This window comes from Fundulus heteroclitus, unplaced genomic scaffold (assembly GCF_011125445.2).
Source record: "Fundulus heteroclitus isolate FHET01 unplaced genomic scaffold, MU-UCD_Fhet_4.1 scaffold_71, whole genome shotgun sequence".
NCBI lineage: Eukaryota > Metazoa > Chordata > Actinopteri > Cyprinodontiformes > Fundulidae > Fundulus > Fundulus heteroclitus.
In genome coordinates this window covers 1,682,302-1,691,684 of record NW_023397154.1, presented here as the reverse complement: position 1 = coordinate 1,691,684, position 9,383 = coordinate 1,682,302, and the positions used below count along the sequence as shown (strand labels likewise).

Below are 9,383 nucleotides of genomic sequence, written 5' to 3'. Positions count from 1 at the left end.
GGGCTTTCAATAGTAGGCATAGTCCCTTCTGTGGGAATATGTAAATCAACTTTATTGAGTCAGGATATTTATTTAAAGGTCTTTGAATATAACCACAGCGATGACAAATAGGATAATCTCTCAGCCTCTCACCTTTACCTGTAAATTTATAACAAAGATAAAATACAGGCATGCCAGCTGACCCCACATTTTAAAAACATTTTATAGTACATAATCATTTGGTTTATTCTAGTTATTTATTTAAATGGAACTTAAACAAAACATAAGTCATCCTTAATCATTTTTCCAATGTCTTTTTTTGTTCCACCTGTCATGTTGTAGCACTTCAGGCACATTATACAGAGAAGCTGGTTGCCTATGTGCCAGAGCAGTTTCCCCCCATAAAAAGGATATCGCCGGGCCACTCCCGGATGCAGCCCTGAGCACCCACCTAAACAACACCAAATGAGGCATCCACTTTCCCCCACATGACATTGTCAGAGACTCAACTCTATGCCGAACCTGCACAGGCCCTGGAGTAGGACCCAGAGAACCATGTCAGGCCCGTGTTCCCTTTGGTACTCTGGCTTCATCTTACCGTACAGAAACATGACTGTTAGATTAGGCAGTGATCTAGAAATAAGCCAGTATTTCTAGATGAAAAATGTGTTTAACTGTTCTGATTTAATAACCTAATCCTGAAAGTGGTGTTTCCATTAGCTGTAAGTAGAACATCTTCATAATTAACAGGAATAAAGGCTTGAAAACATCAGTCTGTGAGTAATTATTTTGGAAAAATTATCTTTAATAAAGACTGAGTACATTCAGGCGATGTTTAATATCGGTGTCACAGAGAGGCACAGTACAGAAGCATGGCTTTAAACTTACACTGAATGTAATGTCCTTTTCACCTCTAAGCAGAAGTCAATGTATGATAAATATCAAAGCCTAAGACACAAATAACTACTGAAAATATATACGTATTTTTTTAATCAAGCCAGACGATGAAATAAATTATTATCAATTGTTCGATTCAGATGCAAAGGATTATCCACAACCTCTGCAGCAATTGTCTTATCAACAAAGCAGATCCCATTTTTTCCTCATTCAGGCTTATTACCGCACAAACATCTTAGTATTTTGCTGCTTCTGTTGAGAAAAAGCAGCGGTAACACGATAGAGCTGGGCAAATTTGACCAGTACGCTGAACGCATTGCAACACACCAGACCCTCTGACTTGCTGTTGGTAAGGTATTCCCTATGTAGCCAATCATATTCCCTCCAAATTTCAAAATCAACACCATCATAATCACCAGGATGATCTTGAAAGCCCTCCTCTTAGTTTTATCGATTTGCACCCTGTCTTGAGCTGTTTTCCCCGGCGGCCGACGAATCAGAACGCAGAGAATTGAGAGGCTGCAGAAAGTCACCGTGATTAAACAAAGTACCATCATGCCGATTAGTAAAAGGCTTAAGTGCCTGTACTTGATGAACAGTGCAATACTACTGGTCCACATAGAGCACAGCAGCCAAGTTAACGCAGTGGCCACGTTTCTGATGTGGATCCCGGTTGCCTGCCGGAGCTTCAGGTAGGTGATGGGCCGAACCACAGCCAGGTATCGCTCAATGCAGATCAGCGTTGGTAACATCATGTGTGCATTCCAGGGAAAAGAAGCGATGTATATCCCCACCGATTTAATCGCTGGCAAATTCATGATGCTGGAGAAAAAACCGACAACCGCTCCTACTACACCGGCCAGTTCAACGACGGCCATGTTGTAGGTGAAGAAGTCAGAATGGCTCATGGCCGTTGATGTGGAGCGCCGCTGTTTCCACCGCTTAAATCCCGAGCACAGAACAATGGCAGTGAGTGGAAAAACAAGGCAGAGGTAGGTGCAGATGTACACAAATCTCAAGTGCAAGGCAACGGGCGAGTCGTAGCATCCATGATCAGGTGTAGATGTGTTGAAGGGCTGGAGCTGTGGCATGGATTCATTAGTGGATGGTAGGTCCTGGACAAGCATTCTCCCAGAGGTGATGTCTGTAAAAGATGGATGATCATAAGGTTAAAGGATACAGAATGGGAGGAACGAAAATATATCCTCGATAACGAAACATTTCAGGCTGGAACTTGCTCTCCGTTACCTTTGGTGTGTTTTATTTTAGGAGAGATAGTATGTTTTTCTTTTTAAATTTTCATTCCATAAACTAGGGATATAAGTTTCCATTTTATTGTGGAGCAAAAGTAAAAATTAATAATAAGAGAAGTTTTTTCTTAGACATTTTAGATCCACATTCCATAAGATCCTCTCTTCAAAGATCAGAAGAAACAGACTTCAGAGATCATTAGAGCATCCTGTGTTCAGCCTTTCTTCTGAAAACAAAGTCATAACTGTTCAATTGGCAATAAGTGGCCCGTGCTCAGTCGTTAAACAGCGTCATAAATAAAACCTATTATGGAAACTATGTTTGGTTCTGTTCGCTTCACCGCTTGCATTTTGGCTCCAGTTTTGGGTTGCGCTCGGCTGCAGAGTAGCGAGGAGAACAACTGTGTCTCTCTCTGAGCCTCTTTGGCCTGGTTGCTTGCCGCCTCTGTGTTTTCCACCCAGTCTCAGGTGTTTTTCTGCTGCTGAAGTGGCCTTTGGGAACCAAGGCAAGCTGCCCTTTGCTGCTCTTGAGAGCTCTTTACTCACCATTGAAACAACTTTGCATCTCAAGGTAAGAAACACGTACGGATATAGCTTCTTCAACCTGCATGCTCATAATCCACACGGCTGAAGGTCATACGAAAAAACACTCCTGTTTTTATCATGTGTCCTGTCTACTATGATGACAAAACGCAATCCTAAATTAGTAAAGTCAACCATGCCATTAGGATATAATCTTCAGATATGCCTTTTTTTTTAGAGCTAAGCTGCTTTGGCACATTGAATAAACCAGCCTCTCTGTATGGTAAGCATAAAAATTAACCTGGCCAGAACATGGATTGACCATGTGTAGCTCCCTCTGTGCAGCATATTATCAATCTGGGTCTGCTCCCATTGAATCCGTTTGGGTTAAGGAGCAGAACTCTCCGAGCTGATTGGGTGAAACGATAGCTAGTGCCCGACTACCAAAGATTGGTTTTAGCCAATCACGGCATCAAATTAAAACTCAAATTAAGCTGCAGACGTCATGGGAAAACCACAACAAGGTAAGCTAGTCAAGGTGCTTCTTGTTGTTCTTCTATCAAAGATGAAATGGTGGATTCTTACAAAACAGATGTGATAGCATGTTTATGTTGGCTCTGCTGTTGGCTCAACTGCCCTTGACACAAACGGTTGAAGCTGGAGTGGTACAAAATGGATTCTCGTGTGTTTGTGAACGCACAAATACCGTGATAATTCATCCTGCAGGCAAGGTTAGCATGAAATACCAAGACAGGACATGGAAAAAGAAGGGAATATCTGTATCATCATACCAAGTTGAAAATCTACTAGTCATTGACAGACATCTGATGAAAATCAACAAGAGGGATCATATTTCTCCAATTTTAGCTTCCCTTCATTGGCTTCCTGTTAAATCAAGAATAGAATTTAAAATTCTTCTTCTAACGTATAAAGCCCTTCATAATCAAACTCCATCATATATCAGAGCTCTGATTACCCCGTATGTTCCTAACAGAGCACTTCGCTCTCAGACCGCAGGTCTGCTGGTGGTTCCTAGAGTCTCTAAAAGTAGAATGGGAGGCAGATCCTTTAGCTATCAGGCTCCTCTCCTGTGGAACCAACTCCCAGTTTTGGTCCGTGAGGCAGACACCCTGTCTACTTTTAAGACTAGGCTTAAAACTTTTCTTTTTGACAAAAATTATAACTAGTGACTCATGTTACTCTCAGCTACCTTTATAGTTTTACTGCTATAGGCTTAGGCTACTGGAGTATATCAGGATCTAATTTTCTCACTATATTGAGTTCTACTGTTCTTCAATTATGCATTATGTGTTGTCATTTCTGCTTTAACTTTCTGTTCTCTCTCTTTTCTCTTCATAGTAGGTACACCTGGTCTGGCGTTCTGTTAACTGTGACATCATCCAGAGAAGACGGCTCACCCGCTACTACCATCTAATGTAGAACAGATTACTAGATCAATGTGTGCTTCTGTGCTTTTTTGTTTCTCTTGTTGTGTCTCTGTTCTGTCTTCTGTAACCCCAGTCGGTCGAGGCAGATGACCGTTCATACTGAGCCCGGTTCTGCCGGAGGTTTTTTTTCCCGTTAATGGGTGGTTTTTCTTCCCACTGTCGCTTCATGCTTGCTCAGTATGAGGGATTGCAGCAAAGCCATGTACAATGCAGATGACTCTTCCTGTGGCTCTACGGTTCTCCAGGAGTGAATGCTGCTTGTCGGGACTTTGATGCAATCAACTGGTTTCCTTATATAGGACATTTTTGACCAATCTGTATAATCTGACCCAATCTGTATAATATGATTGAACTTGACTTTGTAAAGTGCCTTGAGATGACATGTTTCATGATTTGGCGCTATATAAATAAAATTGAATTGAATTGAATTGAATCTGAAGACTAGTATCAAGCTGTTGCTGCATAATGTTGTGTTTGAGCTCAAACACATAACATAATAGATTCTTTGCTCTGTTGTCCATGATTATAAATCACTCCACTAGACCACCAGGATTCACCGTGCTTATAAAACGCCAAAAAGCTTTTAATACACCTACACCGTTTGGTACTGGATGCTATCAGTTGCCAAAAAGCTGATATGGTTGTTAACATGGATGACTTCAACATTACTTTGAACAAAACCCTGCAGTTTTACTTGGGTCAAAACTTAGCGATGTTGAAAACTAATATTTTTAAACATAAAATACTGACAATACCATCCTATTTCATTGCCTTTAGTCTTCAAACTGAGTTAGACGTGGAGCGTATCTGGTAAAGTAGTAGTTTTATCTGATTTGCTATGATAGCTCATATTCAGAAAAGACATAGCTTGTTTATAAACATCCTCTTTCTCTGCAATTATTATCAGCATGTATATTATCTTTTATTTGAAGATAATACCTCACAAAAAATACCCCACAACTCACACAAAAAAAACACTGATCAAGGTCTCGGCCACATAAACAACACACAGAAGTAAAAGAAGCTCCAAAAATACAACATTTGGGACTGAAAATAATCTAATATTGCACTAGTCAGAAAAATTAACTGCAGTTTTGCAGCAAAAGGGATCGTCTGGTCAACAAAAACACAGATGAGATTCAAATTTAAATGTCAGATTAATAGTCTGTTTTAGTTCGACAAGGACTAAAAATGTCTTTATTGGAGTGCCACACAGGTCTTTAAAGTAAAAAAAACACAATTGGCTATGAATACTAAGCAATAACTGTTTTTTAAACAGTTGCAATTGTTTAGTGAGTCATTTCTTATTGACTTGAATCATATATTTTGGGAAACTAGATTAACAAACTAAATATAAGTTCCCATAAGTGAAGTAAATGCAAAAAAATATTATAAATGAATAATATAGATGGACCTACCAGACTAAAGGTGAGCACAGATGAATTTCCTTCTGCACTGGCTTCTAAACCGCCATTTGCACATTGCTTGCATAAGTATGCAGTGTGATTTCTGCAGCATGTAATTAATTCCTGTCATGATCTTTCAGAGTAAGCCGGGTCCCAGAAGTTGAAGGTTTACAGCCATTTTAATTGTTGCCGTTCTTAAGGATCTAAAACAATGCCGAAATCCTCAAACTTATATTAAAATGACAACTGTTGTACTTTTAAAACCGAACTTAACTATGCCATTTGTATACTGACCTGATTAAGATACTCATACTGAATTATTCCGAAAACCAAATAGTGAGTTGTTTCATTACATTCATGCCTAAAATTGGTATTTTAGGTTTTTGTTTGGTTGTTCTGGACTTTTCCGGATTTAGCTCTGTCACAGAAACCATCCAATCAGCCCAGACCAGCGCCACCTGCTGCCACAAATGATTTCCTACTCTGCTCACCTGTTCCTCAGCCTTCATATATCTGGTTCTCTTACCAAGTGCCAGGCCGTCTCGTCACCTCACACTGCTGCCGTGATGCTTTCAGTTATTGTGCGCTCAATCTGCATCTGGTTCTGTCTGCAAACCCACCTGCAGCTTCTGGTCTTTTAGTGTACTCTGATGTTATGAGGGAGTGGTGGCCTAGTGGTTAGAGCACAGAGCTTCGGTCCCAGAGGTTCTGAGTTCAACTCCCACAAGCTGCCATTCTAGCTCCCTGAGCAAGACACTTAACCCCCAATTGCTCCCCTGGCGCCGCACAGTGGCTGCTCTCCCCACTGCTCCCACTGCTCCCCAAGGGGATGGGTTAAGATGCAGAAGTGAATTTCTCCATTGTGAGATCAATAAAGTTCAATTATTATTATTATAAGCAGATTAAAAAGCCAGTCATATTTAAAGTTAAGTACATGAAGGGAACAGGATGGTGGTAAGCTGTGTAATTTTTTGACTTTGGTCGCTTCATACCCAACTTAGATTAGCGTCTATGGGGCGTTTCCAGTTATACATCAAATAGTAAAGGGAGGAATTTCCTTGCGTTTCCTTTGACAGTTGAGAGTAACTTTCTACTGGTTGTCCTGTTGTTCTATGGAGGGAGTAGGGCACCACATGTGGTTGTTGGGGGCCAAGTTGGTGCCCCCTGCTCTAATTCATTTCCTTCCTTAACAATATAGTTTCAGTTCTGTTAAGACAGCAGATCCCTGTGTTCTGATTTTGGTCCAGTTTTCAGCCGAACCGCTGCTACAGGGTTTTATTCAGCATCGCATCAGAGAGGATTTGTCCCTGCTGACATCAGCGAAAACATGCTGAAAAGAATCCAGCTCATCAATCTGGTCCATGCAGGAGTATGGTGGAATTAGAATGACCTGTAAACAAAACAAAACAAAAACAAAAAACTGCTGCTATTCAAATCAGATCACCTGCGTTTTATCCTGATATGTGTGAGTGGAGAGAGGGGAGGGCCCTGTTGGACCAGCGACGGCAGATAGAACAGACAGATGCAAAAATAGAATTTGCCTGTAGAATAGAGGTTAGGTCACACAATTATTTTTGCAATATGCAAAATGAGCGTCAAGCTGCCAATTGTCACTTTGGCATAATAAAACACATACACACACACGAGAACTACAACCATTTTAAATCGACTAAATAACAGATAAGAGATATAAGAGATCAGATAAGCTACTAAACTTGGAGGAGACAAGTTATCATAAAAAAAACTGCAGAGAAAGTGAGTATAGTTTAATTACAGGTTTATTATTGCATTTTTTTGATCTGCTGATGTTAGTTCAACCTTATTGATGATGATGAAAAAATTCTAACTTTCCTTTTGCCTTTAGTGTAAAAACGTGTGGGTGTGTGCGGTCTATGTATTTTTACAGTGGAGATTTATTTTCTTTGTATCAAGGGTATATCTTTTGCAAAAACATGATTTATATTGTTAAGCGTGGTTACATGATTTAGAATAAAAATCATTTTGGTTCAACTAAATTAAATTAAATTCATTGTTTGTATATTTACAATGACAAGTTTTCATGATCAAGCCACAACACAAAACTATGTTTTATCAGTTATAGTCTTCATCCAGCATGACGTTGTAATCTGAACCTGAATTTCTTTCCAATTTCTACAATTAGTAACTTTATTTTATTTGACTAGTTTATTATTTGTCAGTGTTCCTCCTAAAGATATAAAGTTAAAACCAGGGTTCACACAATACATGACTGAAAAGTAAGTAGAAATCATCATGAAGTACAAGATGTATCAGCTGTTATTTAGTGTATTAGTCATCCACCCATCATAGAGATTATATCATCACTGGATTAAGGCTTTTATTTTCTCAGAATAGCAAGATATTTTTGTTGTCATTTTGGGAAAAAAAAAGAAACAATTTGAATAATAGCCATAGCGGAGATGAGATATTGCATCTTTGAAAGCCAGTTATGTATACAGATTTATTTTTGAAAGAAAAAAACTTTTATTTTTTTTAAAACACGGAAAGCAATAAAAAAAAATAACGATGTTTAAAGCAAAGTTAAGTTGCCGTGTATGCACAGAAGAAACAGAAATATCGAGATGGAGCATCCACTTAATAACTGTTCGATTGTGCACTGATGACATCTTCCTCTTTTATCAAAGTAGAGTTTTGTTATTCGGGCAAAAACAAAAGGACGTTTTCTGCAGAATTTTCACTATTGTGCAAAAAGCACCATCAGTTTTCATACATTTCTATGTTATGTGCATCATCTTTTTCTAGAAATGCAGTAAAAGAACAAATGTTTCTGCTCTTTGTTTCTGTTGTGAACAAAGGGTCCTGACTTGTTTGATAATTTCTTATGTTAGTTAGAATAAGCAGGCAAGTTAAATAATAATCTATTCTCTCCGACTGTGATTTTATCCCTTTTTTTGTTGCTGTTCTTCTCAGTTATATGGATACGTCTACTAATGGCTCAAACTCTGATGGGTTCAGCACTTGTGCAGATTCCAGAGCCAACCTGCTCATCTTCGCAGCCTTCACTGTCGCCAACATCCTCCTCATTCCGCTCTTCATCCTGGTCTTATACTTGGGCTGGCAGCGGTGGAGGAAGCAACGCTCTGGGTCCACAGCGACCCAGACGAGTCACTCAGACGTCTTCACCTACAACATTATCGCCCTGGAGCTGATCAGCATCCTGGCATGTTGCCTTTACTGCTATGGAGTGTGGCTGAAAAGGAAAAGTCTGCTAATGGCGGCACTGGGCACGTTTTCATTCACGTCACCTGGCCAGTCTCTGTTTCACGTCCTCACCTGTGTTGAACGCTACGTGGCTGTGGTCCACCCCATCACCTACCGGAGTCTGAGACAGTCCGGCGGGGTCCGGATCCGGAACATCAGCTCCGGGTGTGTCTGGCTGCTCTGCTTTGCGGCTTTACTCCAGAACAAAATGCTTCCCGGTGCTACTCTCATCATAACGCAGATGTGTGTCTTGGTGGCCTTTTTAGCTCTTGTCTCTTTCTGCAGTTTCTCGGTCCTCTTCATTCTGATTCACGCCGGACCGAGGAAGGGAGCCAATGACAAAGCATGTGTTGACCAATCGAAGCGAAGGGCTTTCCATACCATCACAGCCATAATGGTGGCTCTTTGGTTGAGGTTTTTGGGGGTTATTCTCAACAGTCTCCTGACTGATAGCAGACTAGCAGACAGTAGGTGTAAGATCCAATCATCTGCAACATGGTTAACAATCCCGGGAAGTCTAGTGCTGCCTTTGCTGTTCCTTCATCGAGCAGGAAAACTTAGCTGTAAACACAGTTCAGAGTCTGAATGAAAACGTGTGACATAAGCTATTACTCACTATGTTATACAAGTTACTACTCCAT

At 40.2% G+C, this 9,383-nt stretch overlaps 1 protein-coding gene across 3 annotated transcripts; it reads right to left on the bottom strand.

Moving 5' to 3' along the window:
• Positions 1-826: 826 nt before the first annotated feature.
• Positions 827-8,939, bottom strand: LOC118561754. 3 transcript variants are annotated; one of them, XM_036133950.1, is made up of 2 exons: positions 8,858-8,939; positions 827-2,020 (listed from the first exon to the last, which is right to left on the bottom strand). In XM_036133950.1, the coding sequence occupies exon 2, from the start codon at positions 2,001-2,003 to the stop codon at positions 1,083-1,085; it is 921 nt and encodes a 306-aa protein (XP_035989843.1). In that variant the 5' UTR covers positions 2,004-2,020; positions 8,858-8,939; the 3' UTR covers positions 827-1,082. The 3 variants fall into 3 exon arrangements, with proteins under 3 accessions (XP_035989843.1, XP_035989842.1, XP_035989844.1); XM_036133949.1 differs by lacking the exon at positions 8,858-8,939 and adding an exon at positions 8,815-8,845; XM_036133951.1 differs by lacking the exon at positions 8,858-8,939 and adding an exon at positions 6,947-7,005.
• Positions 8,940-9,383: the final 444 nt, after the last annotated feature.